A 27,162-nucleotide genomic window follows, 5' to 3' on the forward strand; every position below is an offset into this window, starting at 1 on the left:
AGCCACGGCAGCAACAAGACTTCCAAGATAGGCTTCTGTGTGGTCTAACCCGACCCGCAGCCAAGGCCAAGAGCACAAAAACAACAGAGAGAAGTCCATGGAACCAAGAGTTGGTCCTTTAAAAAGATCAGTGACATTGACAAATCTTTAGCTACACTGACAAAAGTCAGACGACTCAAATTACTAAAATCAGGAATGAAAGAGAGAATACTACTACCAACCCTACAGAAATAAAAAGGATCACAAGGGAGTAAGATGAACAAAGGTCTGCCAACAAACTGGTAACCTAGATGAGATGCCAAACTCCCAGAAAGACAAACTCTGAAACTAACTCAGAAAAAAAACAGGAAATCCGAGCAGACCTAATAACAAGTAAAAACCTATTCCACTAGGAATAGGTTAAACAAAAGACGTGTAAGACTTGTCCTGAAAAGTATAAACATCACTAGAAGAAATTAAAAGAGACCTCAATAAATGGAAAGACATCCTAGGTCCACTGACAGCAAGACATAATGTTAAGATGGAAATGCTCCCCAAAGCAAACTACAGATTCAGTGCCATCCGCGTCAAAATTCCAGCTGCCTCTTCTGTGGAAAGGGACAAGCTAATCCTAGAATGCAAGTGGAAATGGAAGACACCCAGACAGACAAAAGACGCTTGAAAAAGAAGTACAAAGTTGGAGGACTCACACTTCCCCATTTCAAAACTTACTACAAACTACAATTATCAAGACTGTGGTCCTGGCACAGGGACAGACATACAGATGAAGAAAACAGAACTGAGAGTCCAGGAAAATAATCTATGTATCTGTGATCAATTAATCTTCAAGAAGGCAATTCAACGGGGAAGACTAGTCTTTCCAACAAACGGTGCTGGGGCAGCTAGATATGCACACGCAAAGGAATGAGGGGGCAGCCCTACCTCACACCATATATAAAAATTAATTCAAGACGGATCAAGGACGTGAATTTATGAGCTGAAACTATAAGCCTTAGAAGAAAAGATGGGGTCTTTGTGACCTTGGATACGCAATGGTTTCCTTTTTCTTTGCTGTCTCTTTTTTTTCCTTATGTGTATTTTTTTAATATATCTTTATTGGTATTTTTTAACTGAAGTATATATAGAGATAGATTTTTTTTTTTTTTTTTTTTTTACAGTACGCGGGCCTCTCACTGCTGTGGCCTCTCCCATTGTGGAGCACAGGCTCCGGACGCGCAGGCTCAGCGGCCACGGCTCACGGGCCCAGCCGCTCCGCGGCATGTGGGATCTTCCCGGACCGGGGCACGAACCCGTGTCCCCTGCATCAGCAGGCAGACTCTCAACCACTGCACCACGAGGGAAGCCCAATAGAAGTATATTTGACTTACATTGTTTCAGGTGTATAGCAAAGTGATTCCATCATATACATACATATATATATATATATATATATATATATATATATATATATGTATGTATATGTATACATATATATATACACACACATATATATACATATATATATTCTTTTTCATGTTCTTTTCTATTACAGGTTGTTACACGGTATTGAATACAGTTCCCTGTGCTATACAGCAGGACCTTGTTGTTTTTGTGTTTTATACATAGTAGTGTGTATCTGTTAATCCCAAATTCCCAAGTTATCCCTCCTCCCATTTCCCCTTTGTAACCATGAGTTTGTTTTCTGTGTCTATAAGTCTATTTCTGTTTTGTAAATAAGTTTATTTGTATCATTTTTTGATTCCACATATAAGTGATATCATTTGATATTTGTCTTGCCCTGTCTGACTTACTTCCCTTAGTATGATCATCTATTCATGTTGCTGCAAATGGCATTATTTCATTCTTCTTTATGGCTGAGTAATATTCCACTGTGTATATGTATCACATCTTCTCTATCCATTCACCTGTCAATGGACATTTGGGTTGTTTCCAGGTCTCGGCTATTGTTAATAGTGCTGCTATGAATATAGGGGTGCATGTATCTTTTCAAATTAGAGTTTCTGTCTTTTCTGGACACATGCCCAGGAGTGGGATTGCAGGATCATATGGTAGTTGTATTTTTAATTTTTGAAGGAACCTCCATTCTGTTCCCCGTAGTGGCTGTACCAGTTTACATTCTCACCAACAGTGCAGGAGGGTTGGCAATGGTTTCTTAGGTGTGACAATGTGAAGCACAAGCAACCAAAGAAAAAATAGATAAATTGAACTTCATAGAAATTTTAAACGTTTGTGCTTCAAAGGACACTATGAAGGAGGTGAAAAGACAGCACAAAGAACAGGAAAAAATATTTGCAAATCATATTTATGGTAAGAATCTAGTATCCAGAGCATATAAAGAAAAATTCAACAATTTTAAAAAATTTTAAACCAGGCAAAAGATTTAAATAAACATTTTTCCAAAGTAGATATTCAAATACCTAATACGCACATGGAGGGAACACTCAATATCTATCATCAGTCATCAGGGAAACACAAAACGACGCCACTTCACACCCACCAGGACAGCTAGACTCAAAGAGATGAACAATAACAAGGGTTGTTTTGGATGTGGAAAAATTGGAACCCTTGTGCATTGCTGGTAGGAATTCAAAATGGTACAGACACTTTGGAAAACAGTCTGACAGTTCCTCGAGAAGTTATACATGGAGTTATCATATGACTCAGCAATTCCATGCCTAGATATATGACCAAGGGCATTAAAAACATGTTCACACAAAAACCTGTACACCAACGTTCACAGCAACACTATTCGTGAAAGCCAAATGTCCGTCAACTGCTGAATGGACAAAGCGCGGTCTGGCGTACAATGAAGCAGCGCTCAGTCATTAAGTGGGGTGAGGTGCTGATACGCGTACAACGTGGATAAGCCTTGAATACGTGATAAGAAAAAGAAGTCAGACGTGTTGTCTGATTCCATGTACATGAGCCATCCAGAACAGGCCAATTCATAGACACAGAGTAGACTAGTGGTGGCCAGGGCTGGGGGGAGGGAGAAATGGGGAGTGAGTGCTAAGGGGTACTGGGTTTCTTTTAGGGGTGACGAAAAAATTCTGGGGTTAGTGGTGATGGTTGCCCAACCCTGAGAATATATTAAAACACTGAACTGTACGCACAAAAAGAGCGAACCTTACGGTACCTGAATTTTGTCTCAACTTTTTAATAATAATGACAACAATAATAAATGCAGCCAATACAGCCGTCCAAACGGAATAACTCATCCTCCACTGTGGGAACCTTTTACAACGTGGGTTGCTGCAGTCGGGGGCCCGAGGCCGGATTGGAGTCCAGGCCTCAGGGCAGAGGCGGGAGGGAGCTGCGTATCACCCACCTGACAGCACGCGCGAAGGCTAGAGCACAGCACCTCACCCGTGGTGAGCCAGCTTTCCTCCAAAGCCAGGAAGGACTCCCCCCACCACCCACCCTGGCTCAGCAGCACCTCATCAGGTCCTCATCGGGGACCCTGAGATGGGGAGAGGCCAGCTCAGGGGTCCGGGCGGAGCTGGGAGGTTCCCGGCAGAGGCCGGCTCGGGCTGAAGGGGGCTGGCAGGCACAGCGAGGAGAGGGCTCACGTCAGGGACGCTGAGATGACTGGTTCCCACGAGGCCACAAGGGCACGGGCCCTGGCGTCTCCTGGACGTGGGGTGCCTGCAGGGGCAGGCAGAGCCCCGGCCCGGGCCCTGGTGGGGCTGGACCTGCGCCGGAGGCAGAGAGCGCCCAGAAGCTCTGCCGACAGAGGGCACCGAGCTGCGGGGACGTGCCAGCCGGGTCCCAATCTGCCTCTGAACAGTGCAGGAGCTCGAGTCAAGGCATGTCCACCGTGGCGAGGTGGGTGAAAATGCGGTGACGTGGGCTGTGCTCGCCCCCCTCCCCGCCCCCTCAGAGAGAAGAGCAAAGGCATTCCTCAACGAACACTCCCCCGCACGGGAGCCGCCAGTGCCCCGTCCCCATCCTGCCGCCATGGGAGGGACCACACACACCAAGCCCCCGCCCTCCAAAGGCAGCCAGCTCGACGGGGACTCGGGTCTCCAGGGCAGAGGGGGGACGTCGACGGCAACCTTAGGCGCGTGCGCCACGCTGGGCTCAGGGTCCAGGCAGGAGATCCGAACCGGCGGGTGCCATGGGACCATCCCGATCAGGGCAGGGCGCTAACCCTCTCCGTGGAGCGAGAGCCTCGCCGGGCAGAGCAGGACGCACGGGTGGGGGACAGGAAGGACCGCCCAGGGCAGGGGACCTCTGAAGTCCCCCGCCCGCCCTGCAGAAACTCGACGTCTGGCAACCAGGCTGCTTTTTCTATAAGCTAAAGAGCCTTGGTTGTCACATTTATGCTCAATCACCCCTTATTTTGTGACTCATCGTGGGGGAGGACCTGCTCACTTTCACAGTAACAGGCTCCCTGGGAAAGCAGTGACTGAAGCAGGAGGGGGTGGAGGCCCATCTTGGAGGGCTCAGCCGGGCGCCCCACCAGCCGGGCCGCGGGGGACCAGTCTCCGGTCCGAGGAAGTCGCGCCTGCGGCAGGAAACAGAAAGATGCCCTTGGACCAAAGGAGGGGCAGCGCTCGGGAACTCCGAGGGCTCTTCGGAGGGTACACTGACCGAATCTCTGGTCAGCGGCTTTCAAACAGGATCCCGGCACAGGGAAGAAGAGACACAGGAAAGCTGCAAAATTTGGTGAACACAACATGAGATACAGGAAAGAAACTGCAGTCAAGAGTCCTATACAAATAGACCTCCCTGGACTCCTGTGTAATCGCAGCCCTGAGGAGATCGATGACCCCAAATAACAGTGCCAGTAACAAAGAGAACAGTAGCTATTCTACAAACCCTATGATCACCTCGCTGTCCAAATAACTCTATCAATAATTTAGATACAAGACCCATAGGAACTACACAACTCTAAAACAGAGATCCTGCAAAATCCAAGGAAAAAGGCTCAAAAATGATACTACAAGCAACCAGGGTAACAAAGTAAATGGTAACAGACACCATGTCATATCCATCTGACAGAACCAACAGCTGGCGTGATGTGATTACCAGGCGTCCCCACATCGCCAGAGGCGTGGGTGCACGTGCACGCGCGTGACGCACGCACACGTGTGCGTGGGGTGGACACAACGTGCAGGCATGTGACACTACCCAGGCGCGCTGGACGGCGGCTCACACCAGCCCGTGGGCCGGGCCCTCCAGAAGCCGGGGGCTCTGCGCAGGCGAGCGGGGAGGTCCGGGCTCTGCACTGCGACCGCAGTAAATGAGCGCTCACTGGCCCTCGGGGTTCCCCCGCGAAGGCAGTGCGCTGCGTGCGGGAGAGCAGATCCCATGGCAGCTACAAGGCCAAGGAAGTCGTGCGACATCGAGAGGGGACGCGGTGCAGGGTGGGAGCTGCGGGAGTGCCCCAGGACCCACACGCTTTGTGACCTCCGCACGGGGACTCAGCGGCCCACCTGCAACAAGGAAGGGCCGGCCTGGGGTGCCTCCGCCCCAAGCTCTGCGCCCCAGGACACACGGACGCCGCGACAGGCGTCTGGGCCCAGGTGCCCCCCTCCTTCCCGAGGGAGCAGGCCCAGCATGGGTGCCCAGTTCCGCAGCCCGCTGGGCACCAGAGGTTCCCGCAGACCCCCAGGCGGCTCCACCCAGCAGTGAGGGGGTGTCCATTCTCTGACAGAACAAAGTTAGAACTTTGTTTTCACACGGCACAAGTTCGGAATGCAGCCATTGCCACAAAACGCTGAAATAATCCTGCGGCCTGTCCGGCTTGGTAGTGTTGAAGGCAACACCGTGCAGAATACAGAGGAGACATTTCAGAGCCTTTGTGGGTCACACCACACAATCTTTCTCATTAGAGGAAACTAAAATTATTAAGGTTATCAAGGTTCAGAGACGTCAATTTTCTCCTAGGAACTAGCATAAATGTTTACATTTCTGAGTGGAGTTTTATTGTACTGGAAAAACAGCAATGGAAAGCACACGCGTCGGTGCTTCCGCTTTGCCGTCCGGGTTCCTCAAGCGCCGTTCCCGACGGACCCCATCCTCAACGGCCCTCCCGTACACCTCGGGGCGCACCTCCGGGGGCGCCGATAGTCTCTGGCTGCATCTCCCTGAGTGGCTCAGAGCTCCCCACCCTCCCGGCTGGGCCCGGCCCCGAGTCCCCCCTTCTTCCCTTTCCGGACTGACTCACGTTATCAGTCGTTAGAAAATACAGACAGGTCCCAGGCAGCTCCCTGGAGGGGAGGGAGCCGACTGTCCGCACCGCAGGCCCGTGCAGGAGACGGGGGGCCGGGGCAGCACCCGCACCTCAGGGCCTCCTCCCGCCGGCGGCAGAAGCTGTGTCACCAGCCACGTCCCCCGTGCACGACAGAAACAGCGGCTCCTGCACAATCAGAGGCACGCGGCCTCTCCGCCCGCAGCGCCAGGCTTCCGCCGCTCGCCACTGGCGCCAGCCACGTGGCTTCTCCAGCTCCCCCAGCTCCCCGTTTCCTGCCACTGCTCCTGCCTCACAGGGGCCCCAACGGCCCCCCTTCCTTAGCCCTCCCAAAGCCGTGAGGCCCGGCCGCTGCTTCTCGGCCCGGGGACCCTCCGTGTTCTCTGTGCTCAGGGCATCTCTGGGCGTCCTAAGCCACCCCAAGTCACCACCCAGGTCCCCGTTCACCTCCTGCTTTACGCTCGGCAGCTGGGGCGGCCTGGGCCCCGCACACAAGCCATGAGCCAGGCGGCCCGGTGCAAGGTCCCCTGTGCCCTGAAGGGGGGCTGTGCCCGTCCCTGGACGGACAGGATAGCGGCACCCTGCCCCGGAGGGCGAAGCCCTGGGGACGGGCAGGCGCCTTGGGCTACACGCAGTCGGACCTGTCGGCTCCTGGGGCCGCCCGGGCCGGGCCCCGGGCCTCAGACGCCCAGCACACCCTTCTCGAAACACTCCTCCTCGAACTCCCCAAACGCCCCTCCTGGGGCCCTCGTCACCCTCCTCACCTCTCCGGGCCTCCACCACCTGCCCGTGACCTCGGCCGCTCTCCAGCCTGGGCCTCTCCCCGAGCTGCGGACTCAGGGCCGCTTCCCGCCGACCCCTCCTCCTGGCTCAGTCAAGGACGGCCGGGGAAGGCGCGGGAGGTGCGGGGCCAGGGAACAGCACGGCACGCGAGGCGCCTCGGGGGGCCACCCCCAGCGCTCGGCCGCCGCGCCCACCAGTTCCAAGGACACCCCAGACGGGCCTGGCAGACGGGCCTGGCAGACGGGCCTGGCGGCCGGGCCGGCGGTAGCACGACGTGGGGAGGGCAGGCCCCGGGGGCCGCCCGCGGAGGCTCCAGCCCCAGAAGAGGGCCCAGCTCTGGAGAGACGCAGAGCCCGGGGCCCCTGGGGCCGTGCTACTAGGAGCCCTTAAAGACAAGCCCTCCTGTCCCCGTGTCACTGTGCGCCTGCAATCTCGGCTGAGGCCGAACCCGGGGACGCTGCAGAACCCCATGGAACCTGGGAGCCCGAACGCCCCCCAAAAGCACCAAGCGTCCCCCGGGCCCCGTATGTAAGGCTGGAGTCCTGGGGGCAGGGGTTCAGCAGCTGAGGTGAGACGCCACCTGCCCTGGTGAGACAGCCCCCAGATGGGCCCCCGGGCCCTGCTTTGGGTCCCTGCTGGTCAGCTCCGGCCGCTCACCCACGTTCTGTCAGCACCGCTACTAACCACGACCCTCGGCCCTCACGGCCCAGCCCGCCACCTCCCGCCTGGACCGCACACAGCGCGCCCCGCCTGGACGCAGCGGCGAGGGGAGACGTCTTGCTACAGCAAAAACAGGAAGTTGCAACAGATCTGAAAAACCGTCACAGTGATGAAGGAGAAAATAAAAGCAAAACACATGTCCCCACAAATTTGTTTGTTACTTGGACAGATGTCATTCTTAACAGAATGAATCCAACTGAAAGTGAAGCCCACATCACCCCAAACGACAAAATATCGAACACAGAGCATGCTCTGCCCTGAAATGGACAAAGTAAGTGCCCCCTAGGACACCGCAATGAAGCCCTGGGAGCCAGAATAGGTACAGGGCTTGAGGGCACCCGGGGCATCGCCAGGCAAACTAGGACAGGTGGGTCTGTCCACTCCTAAGCCTTCGCAGCAGCCTCTCAGTGCCACGGCTCCTGGGGACACTGCAGAGGGGAGCCTCGTGACGGTTTTCAAAGCACTGACCCCTCAACCCAGGTCTGTTTCACACGCACAGGCTCACCCGCGTGGCCAGAGCTCCCCCCGCCCAGCTCTCTACTCAACAGCCTACCGCTGACCGCCGCCCCAAAGCCCACGTAGGCACGGTAGGGTGCTCGGAGCTCGGGTCCGTGCCGGGGTCGGGGCAGCTGCCCCCAACTCGTCCTCAGGACCCCAGGACTAACGGGCAGTGTAGCTAACTAAGCCACTGGTCCAAATGGACCCCAGCGCAGCCCCTTGCAGGTGGGCCCTGAGCACACGCCCTCCTGCCCCCCAAGGACGGCCAGGCCCCAGCAGGGGGAGCTGCACCCCCAAAGGCCTCCATCAAGTCCAGCTGCAAGGAAACGACCACCAGGTGTGACACAGATGGCAGGAGGCCAGGCCAGGCTGGGGACAGGCCTCTCAGAGCCTGAAGACCTGTCACCTCTGTGGTCACACAAGGTTTTCCCTAAAGGAGGAACAGGCCAAAGTGGCGCCTCTTGCTCTTCTACCATGAAGTGGCTGGAAACGTTGGCATCTGACACCCACCCCCACCGTCCTGCGGTGGCACTGTCCTCACTGGACCTCGAGCCCAGAGCAGGACAGCCGCGTGCCTGCCAGGAGGTGACGCACCTGCAGGGCTGGGCTTCTGTCTCCCAGGCAGGCGATCTCGGGCAGCTTCACGGAGATGCTCCACTGAGAGCATCCCCGCTGCCCAGGTGAGGGCCCCGAGGGATGGCGGCCGGGCAGGTGGCAGGCGATGCACCAGCAGGCCTATCGGAGACGTTCCGAGACCTGTACTGGGCTTAACAGCCACTCAACCGGGGGAGAAAGGCAAAGGGGAGGGGGTGGAGGACAGCGCCCCAGATGGGCCATCACACCTCAGGGGCTGGGAGAAAAGAATTCCCCTGGGAGAGGCACGCTCTGCCCCTAACCTGGGGTGGTGTCCCCCATGTCCGGGGTCAGTGGGCGGGGAGAAGAACACCCGAGTCCCTTCCAGGGAGCCCTCCACCACTGCCCCCTCGAAGAGACTAATCAGCACCCTCCAGGGCGGGCGTGGGACTCGGCCAGCACGCCAGCCCTGCAGGGAGACATGCGGTCCCGCGGTCCCACCGTCCACACCGGGCTCCGCCGTACAGCGGCCCCGCGCCTGCGTCCTCGCCCCGCCTCCCCCGCATATCTGTGCTCAGAGGTGCGCCATGACCACAGCCCCCTTCTGCCTGGGCAAAGCAGGCCTCTTGGGGGGGATTCTGGCACCCCTGTCTGCTCCCCAGGAAGTGAGAAGGGCGACAGCCCCAAGGAGCCACCATTGTCAACCCAGTCGACAGTCTGCCAAAAGCTGTCGCAAATATGGCGAACTGTCCATATGAGCGGGAGGCCTACGGTTCAGAAGCAGAGGCCAGAAAATGCCAATGACGACCACAGGAGATTCCGCCCACACCCACCACCAACGGGATGGCAGCCCGTGTGGCCCGGCGTAGAGGGGCCGGAGCGCACTTAGCTGGAGCCCACGCAGCCAGAGGCGTGAAGCGGAGCCGCCGCTCTGACAGCAGGTGAGCGGTGCCCAGAAAGAGTAGACGTTCACCCGCCACACGACCGGCCCTGGCACCCAGAGGCTGCACCCTGCAGCGCACAGCTGCCCAGCCGGGAACAACCCCGAGTCCGCTGCTGGTACCTCCACCCAAGAGCGCGCAGCAGGAGAAGCACGAGGGCCACGGACTGTCGGTGCTGTGGGATCCGTGGTGAGGGCAGGTGGAGGGGAGAGCAGCCCCGGGGCTGGGGCTGAGCTCTGCGAAAGGCCAGGAGGGCAGTGTTTCAAGCTGGACCGTGGTGACAGCTGAGCGATGGCAACTATTTTCTGAAGACCATCGAACCGTACGCGTACGCTGGGTGAACCGTGTGAGATGCAAATCATGCCTCCACCAGACTGTCCCAGCGGGAAGGAAAAACCAGCCGGAGCCCAGGCATCCACAGACCTGTCCGCCGACCACCGAGAGCGGCTCTAACACTGGCCCCCCGGTGCCCGCGAGGTGCCAGGCCGGTGGGGCACGTGCCTTTCCCAACTCAGCCCCCACCCAGCCCTGACAGGGGGGTCCAGCAACCCAGCAGGCTGGCAGCAACTCTGGTGCCCCACAGCCATGTCCACTCTGCCCCTGCGCTCATCAAGGCAGAGCCCCAAATCCCGCCCCCGCACTGCCCGTCAGAGGCCAGCGCAGCCGAATGTAATACAACATGACAAAAGCCCAAAGCTTGTAATTACTGGAGGTGGGGAAGGGATGTGCGGCGGGCGAGGCGGCAGAGCTGGGCTCAGAGACCCGCGCCGGGAGGGAGGTGCGGTCCTGCCTTCCCGGGGGCTGGGGGGCTCCCGGGAAAAGCGGGGCTTAGGCCAAAGCACGGAGACGCGTGTTCCGTCCGGGCAGCGGGGACCGGCGTGGCTGCAGGTGCTCGTGGGAGGCGAGGGCAGGAGCCACACGTCAGGACCCCAGGCGGGGAGCAGGGGGGACAGACCGGCTGAGCAGCCCGAGCGCAGCTCAGCCCCGGACACAGGTGAGGACAAGACTGCCGCCCACGGAGGCCTTGTGGGCAAGGAGAGGACGGGTGCCCTGCCAGCACAGGTGCCTCACGACTGCCAGGGCACCCGTCCCCTCCTCGCCCCACTGCAGCCAGTGCTGCTGTCATTCCGCACTCCCCGACACGCAAATGGCCCTAAGAGGCTGAATCGCACGCCCCGTCACATGTGCACGGAGGTGGAGCTTGTCCTGCGTCCCCGCTCATCCCCGCAGACCCTGGAGTGCGCCGCCTTGCGGGGGCACTAAAGGTGGAGCTGCCCCCCACCGAGACCCAGGCCCAAGCCGGGCCTTCTGCTTTCAAAGCCCTTTCAGTTCCTAGAATAACTGCTCGTCATTCAGAGGCCCTGAGAGGCGGGGCAGAAAAGGTGGGCTGTCTGAGGGCTGTCCTGAAAGCAGGGCCGTGGCCAGACACTGCCAAGGGGGGACACGGGGGCCCCCGGCCTCCAGGATGCAGCCCCAGACACCGGCTCCCACGCTCGCAGGCCGGATGAGCCGGGAAGGCCAGCACGACACGAAGTGACCAGGCCTGGACGCACACGGAGAGGGACGAAGACAGCATGGGCTCTGCAGCGCCCGGAGACCCAAGAGGGGTCCTGGGTAGTTCAGACGGGGCCAGAGCTCGGGACGTTCTGCTCAGCAAAGGACCAGGAAAAAAGGGCCTAAGGTCACAATGACCCGTCATGACCCCACAGCCATGCTTTCAGAAATGGAGATGACTTAGTCTTACTCAGGGGAAAACCAAAACTCCTTGAGCCCGGTCGGCACCAGTGTGCTTCCCTGACGGTCAAGGCACAAGGTCAGCCCAGGAGAGCCCCGCCGCGTGCAAGCACCAAGTGCAGCCACGGGGCAAGGCTGGTCCCTCCCTGACCTGCTCCTCAGGTTCCGACAGCTGTGCAGGCCAAGCCGCCCCCTGGGGCCTCTCAGGTCAGGTGTGCACGGCGCACGCCACTCCTCCACAGCCCCCGCTGCTCCAGCCCCGCTCACCCTGCTCGCCTCACCTGCGATGGAGCCGTGAGCGCTGCACACCGTGCCCCGCCCCCCGCACAGCAGCAGATCCAAGGGGATGCCCTGTCCCGGGGCCACATCCGCCTCCCCCAGCAAACCTTGTAAACTCAACATTTACGTTTTAGAAAACAGGTCTGATCACCAGAGGCCAAGCAGGCGCAGGGACCATGACTAAACAAGGGCCTGGATGCTCCCAAACAGAGGCCCACATGTGCCCGGCCTTCCCCAGATGCGCAAGGGACAGGGGTCCCACAGGCTACCCCACCCCCTCCAACTCTGGAGTCACACGGCTGGGTGGGGGCCCTGTGCTGGTCCCACACTCCAGACATCCCAGACGAGCTGCGGCTTCACCCTCACTCGCCACCAGAGACGAGACCCGATGGCATTCTCGGCGGCACCTTCGTCAGGATGAGCTCTCCGACGAGCTCAGAGCCACGCTGGGAGCCCCAGCCTGCAGGGGAGCTCACGTCTGGACACTTCTCAGGCTCAGACAGGAGAGTCCCCGTGCGCCCCGACTACCCAAAGCAGCGACGAAAGGGAGAACCCGAAAGTCACCTCCGTGTCCACCTGAGGCGCTCGCCACATTCTCTCCACTCCTCTCCTCCCCGGGCCCACGATCACCCTCCTTCAGCTCACTCACATCAGAAGGGTCCCCCTCCCCGCCCCGTATAAACACAGGGAGAGCAGGGCCATGTCCAGAGAAGTGACAACAGACAGGTGACCGAGACTCCGCTCAGACCCTTCACTGCCTTTCTGACTAGCCTCCTGGCCCTGTGCTGACCCCCACCTACTGGACCCCATTCCTGGACCAAGCTCACCTCCCAACAGGAGATGCTGCCACCCGCACGCCCACCCGCCGGGGCCAACACTGAGGAGGTCAACATTTAAGGAGGCACCCCACCCTAGTCCCTTAGCAAGCCCCGCCCGCTCCCCCAGGCAGCCTCCCTGGCTTCCGCATCCCTCCCTTCGGGTCAAACAGGGGGCTCTATGAACAAGGGCAAGCTGTGGGCAGGCAGGCCTGGTCCGAGTCCTGTAACTTCCGAATCAGACCCGACACGCATGGCATCACCCCCAGCAGGGGCCCCTCTCCCCAGAAAGAGACGACCCCAGGGCAGCAGTGCCGGCCCCTCCTCCCCTGCCCGCTTGCTCGCAGAAGGGAACGCAGTCCTGGTGCTGACGAAGTTCACGACGTGGGCCCAGAGCGTGAGCTCGCCGAGTGGCATGGGCTGAGAGGCAGTGGACGTGAACGCATCCTGTATCAGCATCCTCCAGGGCTGTCCAGCAGGTCCCCCGGCAGCGCTCACTCCTCTGGACTCAAGACACGCAAAGCATTTAGGACTTCAAACCTAAGAAGCGCCTCCCCCACCAGTAACCCAAACCCTCCCTCAGCATCTCCAGAGCCAGTAAAAGCAGGAAGCGCTGCCGATGAAAGTGCGCTCTCGCGGCCGACCCAGGGCCGGCAGAGATGGGGGGCGAGGGCAGGAAGGACCAGGAGGCAGGCGTGGCCCCAGACGGACGACCGCACGTCGGTTTAACTTCCAGCCGCATCCAAGGCAGGCCTGACAGAGCTCGTCGGGGCTGCGTGGAGGCGTGCGGGGTGCAGGTACGGCTTCCCAGCATGGAGGAAGCAGTGCTGAAACGCCACCAGTATGAGCCCACCGACTCCTCTGACCCCACCAGCCTGGGGACGGGACGGGCAGGCCCCCATCTATGGAGAGTCCCCAACTCGGGCAAACAGACCAAATTCCCACAGAGAAAGGACACTGAGGTCTCAGGTCAGAGGCAGTAATGCCAGAAGAATGTGGAGACACCTCCCCGAGGCCATCCCCATGGGACAGGGCATGCGACAGGGGCCGGGAGAGCCCGGAGGGGGGCCTGCAAAGAGGCCTGGCCCGCTCAGCCCCACCCCTGCCCCAGCACAGCGGAGGCCTTGGGGGCTTCAGGGGCTGCATGGACAGTAGAGGAACCGTCGCCTCCGAAATTCGGAAAACCCAACGTCTTTGACGAGAACCGGCCCCTGCTTCATGGCACTGGCCGAAAGCGCGGGACCTTCCCAGGCAAAGGCAGGAGGAGGGAGGTGGTCCCCACTGGGTCTGGGTCTCCTCCCTGTCTCCTGGGCATCCGCATAGAGATGCTAGTGAAAGACCTGTGTCTAGAGAAACTAACTCCCCAGGAGGCCAGGAAGTGGGGTGCCCAGTGCAAGTCTTTGAGAAAAGACAGATAACACCTGGCACTGGAGCACATGGAGAAATCGGAACCCTCGTGCGCTGCTGGTGGGAACACAGAACGGGGCCGCCACGGGGAAACAGCGGGCAGTTCCTCAAGAGGTTAAACACGAGTCACCGCAGACCCAGCAGTCCCCACCCCAGGAGTGTGCCCAGGAGAAGCAAAACACAGCCAAACGAAGACTAGTAAGCAAATGTCCACGGCAGCCCGGAGGTGCAGGCTGCCCAAATACCCGTCACCTGGCGCTGGATAAACCCAGCAGGGCACAGCCATACAGTGGAACAGTGCTCAGCCACCAACAGGAGTGACGTGCTGAGCTCTGAAAACACGGTACCAGATGCAAAAGGCCGCGTGCATGATTCCGCTTACATGAAACATCCAGAATAGGCAGACGCACAGAGACAGGAAGCAAACTGGTGATTATCAGGGGCTGGGGGTTTCGGGGGAGATGGAGGGAATTGTGGAGAGGGGGGGGTGGGACGCGGCTACGGCATACGGAGTTTCTTTTTCAGGTACAAACCAAGTTCTACAACTGACTGCGGTGACGGTCGCACAGCTCCGTGAACACACTGAAAACCCGTGAGCAGTACGTACACTTTCCACGGTGAAGTCCGGGCGCGTGAGTGACGCCTCAGCGAAGCCACCACCAAACGAAATTCCTCAAAGAAGTGGAGGGATCCACACCACCAGAGCAAGTGAGAAGGCCCGGACCCCACACTGGCCCCGCACGAGGCCCCAGCGGGCCCCCGCACCCTGGGATGGAGGCGGGAGGCCCTATACACGGGGCTGGGGCAGGGGAGACAGAGGACGCCCCGCAGGAGCCGGAGGGGGACACAGGGCCAGGGAGCTTTCAGGGTGGGATGAGAATAGGGACTAAAGGGCAAAACTGATGGTGCCGGAGAGAGAGGGACAAGTGCCCGAGGTGCCCAGCCCAGGGGAGGGGCTCGCGGACCCCTGACACAGAGCCGCATGCGCAGCGAGCTGCCGTCCCCAGGGCCAGGCGGAAAGAGGGGCTGCTCAGGAGCTGGCCCGGCAAAAAGGGAACCAGCTCCAAACTGACATTTAGCTCCGAATAAGCAGCAGCACAACGGTCCTCCAGGCAGACACCCAAGAGCGAGCTGTGCTCTCAGAACCCTACCGCTTGGCTACGTCTCTTTCCCAAGAAACAGTCTTACCATGTAAGGGTGGGACTGAGATCTGAAACGACAGCCTGCAAGAATCCACCTTCTTAGTTCACTTCTAGCAAAACAACAACAACAAAACCACATAAAGAATCAAAAGCTAGAAACCTCCCTTGTCAAACAACCAGCCATCTCAAGCAAAGCAATTAGGTATGCAACCCTAGCCACCCCTTGCCAGCAACGGGGTGGGGGTGACAGCACAGTCCGACTGGGGACTGCCGGGAAGAGCTCCAGGCTCTCTGGGGGCCCCCTCGAACAGGCCCAGGCAGCCCAGCCAGGCCAGGCCCCTCCCCAAAGGCTCAGGACGGGCCCCAGCTCAGACAGGGGCCCTGGAGGTCAGGGCTGCGGCAGGTCACGGCTATGCCCTCAACAGTGCAGCACCGTGGCTCGCTTTCCATCCCGCTGTCTCAAGCATGAACGGCGGAGCTTTCCGGGGCTGTGACATACGATGACATCACCCTTCTGAGAGCTACTGAAACTGTCTCAGTTTCCACTTGCCTCAGGGTCTACCCACTGACCTGGCAGACACTGGTGGTTGTGACCAACGAGACCAAGGACTCTGTGGGGCTCTCCATAATTTCTAAGGGTGTGAGGGGTAACAGTCTGAGAACCAATGTACTCTGGACAGTGACCACCCCCTCGTGTGTGTAACATCACAGGGTGAGGAGCAACCCGAGGCCCTGTGTGGGGACTCAAGTGGCCGCGCTGTCCCAGACCCAACCGAGCCGGGCGGGCAGACGAGGAGAGAGCTGCCTGCCAGGCAAGACGCCCTGTGGGTCTCAGGACGTCAGGGCCAAACCATGGTGAAAGCCCACATCCAGAGCTTTAACGGGATCGCCTCTGGACGGCGAAGCGGTAGCGAGGGGAGACCACGAAACTACGGAAGCAGATACGCATCACCTGTCACTCGAGCACAAAAGGCAACAGTGCCCGCCCTTCCCAGCGGGGCGCCTGTTTCTAACTCCGACCCCTCCTCCTCCTCCTCCTCCTCCTCCCCTCCTCCTCCTCCTCCTCGGGCCGTACCCTCCAGGAAGAGGCCGATTCCGCACACTGTGAGGCCTGGCCACACGGTGGAGCCTGGTTTCCAGCCGATTAAACTGGGCAAGAACAATTCCCTGCCCAGGCCGGCCCACCGGCTGAATAGTTGGTCAACAGGGGCACATGTCACACAAAGACAGAGTCACCAAGCGGCTCTTCTGAAACCTACTACACACCAAGGAGTTAAAACATCCTTCACTCAAGAATCGGCTGATTTCACCGGCCATGCTACAGGGGACTGGTTAACACCCACCCCTGCTTTTCCAGGCCACTGAGGAAGAACGGCCCCAGACCGAGCTGCACACATTAAGAAAGCTGTGGGTGAGGACAGATATGTCTCTAACTGGCCCTTAAGTCAAAAGCCACCTTGCAGAATTAACCCACGCACTGCTTACCAAAACAAAGGTTCCTTCCCGATACAAACAAGATGCAAAACTCCATACAGCCTTTAAGAAAAATGAAAACTCAGTGAGAACCTGTTGCTAAACAAAAGTAAATTACGTGATCCACTTTAATGTCCACAGAGAGAAGTGTGTGTATACAGTCGGAACACAACAAAAATGCTATAACTTGGAATCAAAGATTACTGGAAAGAATGTTTGCACAGCAAAATTCTTCTCCCTTTGAGACTGAAATGCCCCCACCGTGCTTAATTTTCCTGACATTTCTGAGGCTTTGAAGCCACAGCTAACGGATCTGAATCATCTGAGTAAAACCATGTTAGCATGGATGTTACTGCAAAGCCAAGAATAGAATGCTAAATATACAGACACACACCCATACCGGGCACTTTTGTAGAAAATGATCAATCACGAAACTAGATAAAGTTGTCCTGTCCGTGCCCAAGTGAGAGGGCCAGCGGTTCATCTCCAGCAGGCAAGTATAATACATGGCGCTTGGAAGTTAAAATAAGAAAAACACAAAAATAAGCGCCTACCTTTGATTAATAAAATCACACCTCGCCTGAACATGAACTTAGCCTACAGAAACATCTCACCCCTGCTCGCTGCCAGCAAAGGGAGGCTCGGAAGAGGCAGGGATGCAAGTCATGTTTGCACCAGTGGTCTGCGTGGTCAGTGGCCGCACCCTCACCTCGGGAGGAGCTGAGGGAGGAGGGGCCGAGTAGTGCGAGGTCGCCTCAGGCTCCATCTGGGCCATCACCCTTTCTTCTTAAACAAGCACGCCACTTGGAGCCGCATTCTGCTTTATTTGGGTTGGCAGTATAAGTACCAACAGGGGGGTGGCACCGTGGCTGCAACGCCGAACTGGGTCAGCCTCGGCCTGCCTCGGGAGCCGGGGGAGCGCCGGGCCTTGGCAGACTCTTCTCCCAAAGGCCTCGGGTGCCTGGGTGGGAGGTCCCAGAAGGTAAAAGCCTTGGGCAGTCAGCATCCTTTTCTCTGGCCTTGAAAAGCTTCTTGCATCTTTCTCTTTAACAGACAAGAAACAAAGTCCTCCAGGGCTTTCAACAGAAACCCCTTGTTTGACAATTAGAGAGATACTAAGTTACAAGGTAAAATGAGGGTGCCTACACCTCCGAGCAGCCACAGACAGCTCTGCAGACAAAGCAGGCAGACGGGCAGGGGCAAGGGCCACGGAAGGTCGGGAGTCAGAGGCCAGAAGTCAGGGGTTGGGGCTCAGGAGACACGGGCTACGGTTTGGGAACCAGGATTCAGGGCTGAGATTCTGGGGACAAAATTCAGTACCAGGGTTGGGACCAGGTTCAGGGTATGGGGCCCTCGGACTAGGGTTCGGGGGCCAGGATTCGGGGACCTTGGACAGGGATTAGGACTGCTGTTTAGGGACCTGGGTTCGGGGACTGGGCTCTGGGTTCAACCTATGGAGTGTGAAGGCTGGGACTTGGAGACCAGGATTCCAGGGCCCAACGCCAGGGTTCAGGGCTAGGGTCCTGGGTCCAGGGCTCAAGTTTCAGTGTCTCGGTTCCAGGGTCCCAAGGGGGCTCAGGACTCAGTGTCTGGGTCCCAGGCTTCAGGCCCGAGTCCGGGGTCCCGGGGCTCTGGGGTCAGTGTCTCGGTCCCGGGATTTCGGGCTTCAGGACCGGGATCCGGGGTCCCGGGGCTCAGGGCTCAGGGTCCGGGGTCCAGGGTGCCGCGTCCGGCGCCGCACTTACGTCGTCGAAGAGCGAGCCCACGTTGGCCGTGACCAGCAGCACCGCGGTGCCCGGGGCGGCTGCCTTCCCCGCCATCGCGGCCTGGGCCGGGGTGGCCGCTCTCCGGGACCGACCGGCCGGGGTCTCCGCGGGCCGCGGCGTCAGCTGCGCCGGGGGTCGACCCCGGGGCGCATCGCGGGCTCGGCCGGTCGGGCGGGGCCTGGCCAGGGTCCGGCCGCGCTCGCTCTCGCTCTCCGCAGCCCCACGCCCGTCGCTCTCCGCCCGCGCTCACCGCGGCCCACGCGCAGCCATTAGGATCGCGGCCGCCGGAGCTCCCGCAGCGCAGCCGCTGCCGATCGCTGAGACGAGGCCCGCCCGGGCCGGGGGCGGGGCGAGCGCGGGGGTGGGGCGGGACTGCGAGGGGCGGGGCAGGCTGAGGGGGAGGGGCCTAAAGGAGGTAGGACGGGGATACGAGAGGTAGGGCGGAGCCTGAGGGAGGCGGAACAGGGATATGAGGGGCGGGGAGGGGCGGGGACTTGGGGCGGGGAGGGGCATGTGGGAGGGGTGAGACTGAGGGGGCGGGGACTGCGGGGAGGGCGGCGAGGGTGTGGGAGGGGCGGGGTGTGGAATCGAGGCAGGGCCTGAGGGGCGGGGCCTGCGCGGGGCGCTCCTGCGCCGGCCTCGGCCGCTCGCAGCCACGCTCCTGTCAGTCAGCGGCCGCCCCGCCTCACCCCACGCCGCGGCTGCGCACTGACTCCTCCCGCACCCCATGACGTCACGGCCCTGCTTCGACGGCGCTTCTTAAAGGGGACGCGCGCTGCTCTGGGCTCGACCGGGCGCGACCCCCTTGCTCCCGGGCAGGGGTTGCGGTGGGAGCGCGTGGCTCTGTGCAGACTGCGCCGGACCTACAGAGAGGAGGGCGGCGAGGCCGGGCCGCCGGACCGGACGGCTGAAGGCAGCAGGCGCGCTGGGATCGGTGGGGTCTCCCCAGCGCACCCTCCGCGCCAGGCCGTCCGCGGAAATGAAACGGCCAGTGGTGACGGGAGACGCGCGGACAGTGCAGTGAAAGATGACAAGTAGCCGCCAACACTAACGGTGGCACTAGGTTCTGTCCACCCAGTCGATGCAGGTGGCGGTGACCGCGTGTCCAGGACGGTTCTCAAGGCTCTGAAGGCTCATCTCGGCCGCGCGGCCGTCTTTCCACGGCGCCGGTTTGGACAGGGTCCACGGGGAGACGAGAGATGTGCGCGCTGCTCCCTTAGGGTAGGCGACACCACCGCCTGTCAGGGCCTGGGGCGCAGGCCCTGGGCTTCGGGCCCTGTAGGGAAGGCATCCCCTCCTGCCTACAGCGACCGCTCAGCCTGACAACTTGAACCCATTTCACTTAAAACCACTCTCCCGTCCATGCAGCAGCTGTCGGCTGTGGACTGAATGTTTCCCCAGAATTCGTAGATTGAAGCCCAACCCCCAGTGTGGCTGCCTGTGGGGACGGGGCCTCCCGGGGGCTAATTCAGGATAAATGGGGTCTTAAGGGTGGGGCCCTCTTCCAACAGTGTTGGCGTCTCTATAAGGAAAGACCCCAGAGCACCTGCTCTCCCTCACCCACAGCCTCCCACCCTGAAGAGAGGACAGAGAAGAGGTCATAACAGCAAGAAGGTGGCCGTCTACAAACCAGACACAGAACCCTCTGGAACAGCGTCCCCGATTCTAGCCTCCAGAACTGTAAGAAATAAACCTCTGTTGTTTAGGCTGCCCAGTCTGTTACGGCAGCGTAGGCTGACTGACCCAGCATCTCTTGTTTTACTTTTTTACAAAAGCAGCACGTGCAAAGGATGCCCTTAGCAGAAGCCAAATGCAAGGGCATCACTGATGCCTGGGACCTGTTTCCTAGGAAGTGGCATCGCCTCCTCCCCTCCCCTCCCCTCGGGCTGTTTTCTCACTCCCTCCCCAGCCCTCTGTGGCCCAGAAACACCGCAGCCCACATGCACACCGGCATACAGGTACACATGCACTGGCGCGCGCACGTACACACACGCACACGCACACACACACACACACACTCTCACTCTGAGACTGCGCCTAAATTAGAGAAAATTAACTAGAGAAACTCCAGCCCCACGGCCCTAGCTCAGGTCTCAGGGGGTGTCCACGCTGAGCACCGGGCCTCTTGGCCTCTCTGCACATGTGCCCCCCTCGCTCCAAGATGGCACCCCTTCCCCCTCTGTCTCCCAGCCGCCAGTGGGTCCTCCCTGCCCGGGGTTGCCCTTACCCTTCACAGGGGAACATTTGCAGTCCGAGGCCCCCCAGCAGCTGGGCCTCCTCTGTCTGGCCTCCCGCTCTGGGTGGTGCCATCATCCACCATTTTCGTCCACGTCTCCACTCCCTTTGCTGCAAACCCACTCCTGAGAGTCCACCAGTCTTCACCCCGGGACCCATGGCCCCTCCCCTCCAGGCCCTCAGACGGCGCCTCTTTGTGCGCACAGCCCACTGGGGCCGTTCTCACCGTGATCGCTGTCTCCTGGTTCAGCCGTGCGCCCCGCCGCCGCACTGGGCAGAGCCACCCCAAACCCAGCGGGTGGCACACACCCCTGATTTCGTGCTGCCTCGTGGGCCCGCGGCCACGTCAAGGCCATGGCAGCTGTGTTTGTCTCTGTGCCCCAGAGGTGACTTGACTGGCTTCTGCTCAGGCTTCTCAAATGCCCCTTCCTCCATCAGACCCCTCTGAGCACCCCCAGTGCACCCCATACCTCCCCCTCACATCACCCATCTCACCCTGGAAGCCAGGCTCTCCTTTCCCCTCTGCCTGTTGACTGCCTCCCCTCCCCCGCCACCTGGGCACAGCCTGTCCCAGAGAAACAGTCCGCGGATACGTATCACAGGAATCGATGACACGCCAAAGCCATCACCATGCCCGGGGCCAGGGCTGCCCAACTTTCAGATACGTGGAACATTGACCACCTGTGTTAGAAACCACATTCTTAAAATCATTTTTGCTTGACCCCCTTCGTACCTTTGGAACATTGTTCCATGTCTGTTACCTTTGCAATAATAGTATGAAGAAGGAGGAGGAAAAGAAAGAAGAAGTTCTGCAAAGCCTGCTTACCTGGCTTCAGGAGAGGCCCGGCTCAACCCCTCAGTGTTCGAGGGCAGTTTAGAGTAGGTGGAGGCAGCCCGGGCTGCGACATGGATTCCTCAGGGGAGCCAGCCCACTGCGACCCAGCCCGCTCAGTCAGACACCCTCTGGGCTCCCAGGAGGGAGGCTGACCCAATTCTTTGATTAAACAGCAATATGCTGTAAGCTTTTTTTAATAAAAAGGACAGTATGTTAGCCACTAAGTGTATCACATGTTTACTTAGTTTAAGATAGTAACCAATTTATTTATGGATTCAGATTAGCCGGTGGTTGAGAGGTTTACAGCTGGGATTCCTCCTCCACAAGCTTAAAAGTTATCCTCCCTCAGGGGCTTCCCTGGTGGCGCAGTGGCTGAGTCCGCCTGCCGATGCAGGGGACACGGGTTCAAGCCCCGGTCCGGGAAGACACCACATGCCGCGGAGCAACTGAGCCCGTGCGCCGCAACTGCTGAGCCTGTGCTCTAGAGCCCGCGAGCCACAACTACGAAGACCCAACACAGCCAAAACTAAATTAAATAAAATATATAAATTTATAAACATTTTATAAAAGAGTTCTCCTTCAGATGGATAGACAGAATGATAGATGGATAGATAGATAGATGGCACTTTGTAGCTGCAAAATGTGCTTCAATCATTTAATAATCAATCTTCAGTACTCCTGCAGGGTGGGTCAACCGTATTCTGTTGTATAGAAAAACACTGGGTTAACTGACTCACTCAAGCTAATTTTCTGTAGGCAGACAGGCTGGCTGGACGCACAGTGAAAGGAATCTAGGGCTCTGTCCTCTTTTTGAGGGGCTGGACTCGGTTGCTTTAGCCGGAGGTATTTTTTGCCATTAGTAAGGTAAAGGGAATTTTATTCCCTGACCTCAAATTCATCTGAGCAAGTGAGGTTTCTTTCCCTCTGAATTATCTGGATACTTTCCTCATCAATCAGCTTAGTAATTCTATCACTTCGCAGGCACCAGTTAGTTGTGTGTGAGGTGCTTTGCAATTCTTATTTCTAGTCCTCACAGCAGTCTTAAGAGGCATGTATCCCTGTTTTATAGATAAGAAAACCAAGCCTTCAAGATGAAAAAGCTGTCCAGCTTCACACGCCAATTGGTACGGGGCCAGGACTCCAGGCCCGGCCGGGCACCAGCAGCGTCATGCGGCCCTCACCTCCATGCAGCCATTCGTTCGTGTATTCCTTCAGCTGACACTGATCGAGCCCCTCCTCTGTGCTGTGAGCTATTCTGGACACCACGGCTAAGACGGCGAAGGTCAGCAGGAAGCCCGAGGCTCCCTCAGGAGAGCAGGCAGGGAACGCGTGCACAGGCACTCGCTGAGGTGGTGCCCTGCCAGCTTCCTGGACGTTTCCTCATGGAAGCCAAACGCTCATCGTAGGACGTTTGAAACGAGAGTTGTACACCGAGTGTGACAAGGGGAAGCAGCCACTCAGGACTGCACGACACATCACCAGCATCCCGCCATCTCCGGAGCACTTCTGGGGAGGTTCGTCTGCGCCCAGCCCCGTCCCCGGCGCTCTGACCCGGCTGTACACGCTGCGCCACTGAAAACTCCCCACGCGTTATTAATGAAGTAGTTACTCTGCGATTCCCCTGACCGGCGACACCCTGGTGTGGTAAGTTGAGGTCGTTTCCAGTTTTGCGTGATTAGGTCAAGGAATTCAGAAAAGGTATTTGACAAACTTGAACATCCTTTTTAGGATAAAAACCCTCCACACACTAAAAATAAAGGGAACTTCCTAAATCTGACAAAGTGCATCTGGGAAGAGTTCACGGCTAACATCACATTTAGTGCTGACAGACCGAACACTTGCTCCCTGAGTCTTGGAACAAGGCAGGAGTGCCCCCTCTCGCCCCTTCTATTCAACATGAACGAAAGAGCTGTCTGTACAATAAAATGAGAGAAAGAAACAGAAGTCATACAGATTGGAAAGGAAGAAGTAAAACTGCCTTTGGCTTCAGGCAGCGTGATCATCTACATAGGAAAGCCTACGCAATCTACAAAAAATGTCCCCGAATAAGTGAATCTAACAAGGTCATGGAATACAAGTTAATATTCAAAAATCAACTCTATGGCTATATATCAGAAATGAACACTAGAACAATAAAATTTTCAATCATTTCCATTTACAGTAAAATTAAAATTAAAATGTACAGGAATAAACGTAACAAAAGATGTACAAGAAACCTACAAAACATGGAGGATTAAAATGAAGGAAGACCTGAGTAAATGGGGACATACACCCTGTCTGTAGGTTGAAAGATTCAGAGGTACTAAAGTGTCAGTTCTCCTCAACTGATGCATAGATTTCATGCAACCCCAACCTAATCTCAGAAGGCTTTTTTTGTTGGATTTTTTGTTTAGAAATTAAACAGGTTGATTCTAAACTATATATGGAAATGTAAAATACATAGAATAGCCAGAAGAGTTTTGAAAAAGAACAAAGTTGGGGTACTTACACTGCTTGATTCAAGACTTACCATGAAGCTACAGAAATAAGACATTTCTGTTGGCATAAGGACAGACACGTAAATAAATGACGCAGAACAGAGAACCCACATTTATGTGGTAACCGATTTAGACAAAGGTGCTAATTCAATGGGAAAAGAATAGTCTTTTCAGTGGATAGTGCTGGGATCAATTGGACATCCATATGAGACAAAATAAACCTTGACGCACATGATACCAAAATTAACCTAAAAATGGATCACACACCCAAACACAAAAGCTAAAGTTATGACACTTTTAGGAACACATGAGGACATTTCTGAGACTTGGAGCAAGTGAGGATTTCTTAGAGAGGACACCAAAAGCACTGCTCATAAATGAAAAAGAAAAAGAAAAACATTGCGCCTTATCGAAATTTTTAAACTGTGTTCTTTGAGAAACACTGTTAATAAAATGAAAAGAGCCACCCTTTTTACACTCCAACGTCCATCAAGAAAATGGCCAGAATAAGAATCCTGGAGTCCGCACACAATGGGCTATTATTATTATTGTTCTATTATTCTGTTGTTCAGTAACAGAAACGACATAGGACAGGCTCAGGAACCGCAGACACAAACGCACACAAAGGGGTGACACCGTTTACATAACTTCTGGAAAAGGTAACTCTCTCTCCAGTGACAGAAAATGGATCAGTGGTTGCTGGGCCCGGGTCGGGGAGGATTTTGTGCAAGGGGCACAGGAGGGAACTTTTTGGAGAGAAGGAAACATTCCTGATCTCAACTCTAATGGTATTACAAGGTGTAAACGTTTGTCAAAACTCACGGAAATGTCCACTGAAAAAAGGTGCATTTTGTTGTAAGAAAAGCATACCTCAATACGGTGAATCTAAAATGTTTGAAAAGGAAAATGAATTAATCATTACGATTATGTACACCTACAATTTCTTATGCACAATAACATAAACCCAAATCCTCTGAAATTGGGAAGTTGTTTTTTTAATTTGTTTATTGGCATAACCTGGAAAGTCATAACCTGGAAAGTCATAACCTGGAAAGAAGTTCAGCAAAATGGAGTCTTTGTGCCCTGCTCAGCCTGAGAATCCTTCTGTGTTGTTTCCCATAGGTTGAAACGCTTGGATATGGGCTCGGATGTGGGCTCCCCCATCCCCTGTTGTTTGTGGTACGTGATGCGTGGGGTGCGCAAACGATCATCTTTCTAAAATCTGAATTCTAAATTATATCTGGTCCCAAGGGTTTCAGATAAGCGATGTGGAGCTTTAATTGTGACAGCTCCTGAGAAAACAGCCCCCCTTCAGACCTGCACTTTCATCCTTAGAAAACACACTCCCAGTGTCATGAGTCTCGAAACGTAATAGCAAGAGGCTGCTCTCCGTCCCCCCCCCCGCGGTCCCCAGGTGTCCTCATCGGAGCCTGCAGAACAGCAGCCCCTGGCTGGGAGCAGGGCTGGCACACAGCCGGGGTCCTCCTCACCCACACCGGGGTGGGAGCCCGCGAGGGAGGGGGCGCCAGGATGAGAGGCTGAGAGCCCGGGCCTGGGCCTCACACCTCATGGCCTGCTCCACCAGCTGAAGCAGAACCTCCACGGACGGGAACCGCTAACCAGGGAGAATGGGGCCCCAGCGTCCCAGGACACACTCTGCAAACCCTGGACATCGAGGAAGCTATAGCTCTTGGAGAGCAAGCCCTCACTGGCAGGCCTGAAGCTTGGTCTGCAGGGCAGCTGTTCTGCCTTCAGAGGTCCTCTTAGCTCCTCCTTTTGGTTTGTGCTTAATCTGTTCCATAAAATTAATGGCACCATAATTGTTCCCAAAATTTTCCTAAGGTTTGAGGCGACATACCCGGCCTTGGGCCTTGCAGTCTGCGACCCTCGGCCGCTCGCCCTGAGAGCACGGACCGATCCTGACCTTCCCTGCGGCCCTACCAGGGGGTGAGACCGTCACTTGACTTTGGAGGAAATTAGAGTGAATTTGGGGTCCTCGTGGCAAAGTCTCAGCAGCCTCTGCAATCAGCCGCATCCGAGCACACGCGAGGCCTGCTGCTTTGGCGAAGGTGCGTAACTCCTCTTCTTTGGCAGAAACAGATTGCTGACGGGACCAGATTATTTACATAATATTATGCAGGCAGAAACGTTGGCATTTCCATGATTCCGGCTGGCAAGTGCTCACATTTCCGCATGGGGCTGTCCACGGTGGGCCAGCCCTGCCCAGGGACCACCCGGCCAGAGGTTAATCCTTTGTAGCCAAAAGGACAAATTGGTTCCAGAATTGTTGAGTCCCAAATGGTAACGGAAACAAAGTCAGGAATATTGTACAAGGAAAATCTGTCTCTGAGTTGGCACTGTTCTTTTAAAGTTGTCAAAGCTCCCGACGTGTGTCAGCTCCTTTTGGGTAAAGCGAGAAGCTGTTATTCCTCCTGCTGACCAGCTTTTGAAGAAGTGCCAGCTCTTGCTTCAATAATCAGCATTGCTCGCGTGGGCAATCCACAGCCTCCATTTTTCAAGGATTCTCAACTCAGCTGTAATTTCTGTTTTGCAACTTTGTATTTATCAAATCAGCTTTATGAAGATTCATCTCCATTGTCCCTTGCTCGAATCTTCAGAAGAATTCAAAAATACCCGAACCTTATTTTACGAGAAAAGACCCTCCGCAAGTATCTAAGCCCTTAATCAACAGCAGTTTGTGAGCACACGTCTCTTCTTTCCCCTTCTTTCCTGAGGTCTGTATAGAAAGGGTCCTGTTGCTTTTATTTGTTGATGTGGAGACTCAGCCCTGTGTGGAAGTGAACGGATGGTGAATGAGCAGGTAAACACAGGAATAAAGGGTCCGCTAAGTGGAAATGGTTTAACGAGAAGATACCATTCTGTTAAATGTTGCCATTATTTTGAGTAGGGGCCTGCTCAAAAGTAAATCTCACTACTTATGTACATTACATATGTCTCTCTATTAAAATGAACTTCTCAGCGATTCGTTTTTGCCAACCGACTACATCTTTGCTTTGGCGGATCCTCGTAAATCACTTATTGTCAGCTGTATTATTTCCTTTGTTTTTAAGGAAAATGGTAGGAAACACAGCAGCATCTCCACCAGCCCTTCGGTGAAGGAAGTGTGTCCCTGTGTGTTCTTATATGCAGGCTAACGTCGCTTGGACTGTATTTTAGAGCTAGTTTTTCTGAGGAAGGAAGGAAAGTAGGAAGGGAGGGAGGGCGGGAGGGAGGGAAGGAAGAGAGAGAAAGGAAGGAAGGAAGGAAGGAAGGAAGGAAGGAAGGAAG

General features: G+C 56.5%; 1 protein-coding gene and 1 long non-coding RNA gene across 4 annotated transcripts in view; one reads left to right on the forward strand and one right to left on the reverse strand.

Annotated features, from left to right (window-relative positions):
* Window positions 1-18,665, reverse strand: part of INPP5A (inositol polyphosphate-5-phosphatase A) — a 178,437-nt gene extending 159,772 nt beyond the window's left edge. For 2 of the 3 annotated variants that reach the window (XM_059054989.2, XM_059054988.2), the window contains exon 1: window positions 18,307-18,665. In XM_059054989.2, the coding sequence (XP_058910972.1) occupies window positions 18,307-18,381 (75 nt within the window). In that variant the 5' untranslated portion in view covers window positions 18,382-18,665. Of the gene's footprint in view, window positions 1-17,270; window positions 17,352-18,306 lie in introns of those variants that run through there. The other variant, XM_067023792.1, reaches the window with a different exon arrangement.
* Window positions 18,666-19,082: 417 nt separating this feature from the next.
* Window positions 19,083-25,389, forward strand: LOC136793443 (uncharacterized). Its single transcript, XR_010838712.1, has 3 exons — window positions 19,083-20,007; window positions 22,467-23,041; window positions 24,997-25,389. It is a non-coding gene; the product is annotated as an uncharacterized lncRNA (long non-coding RNA).
* Window positions 25,390-27,162: the final 1,773 nt, after the last annotated feature.

The sequence above is a fragment of the Kogia breviceps genome, chromosome 2 (assembly GCF_026419965.1).
Source record: "Kogia breviceps isolate mKogBre1 chromosome 2, mKogBre1 haplotype 1, whole genome shotgun sequence".
Lineage (NCBI taxonomy): Eukaryota > Metazoa > Chordata > Mammalia > Artiodactyla > Physeteridae > Kogia > Kogia breviceps.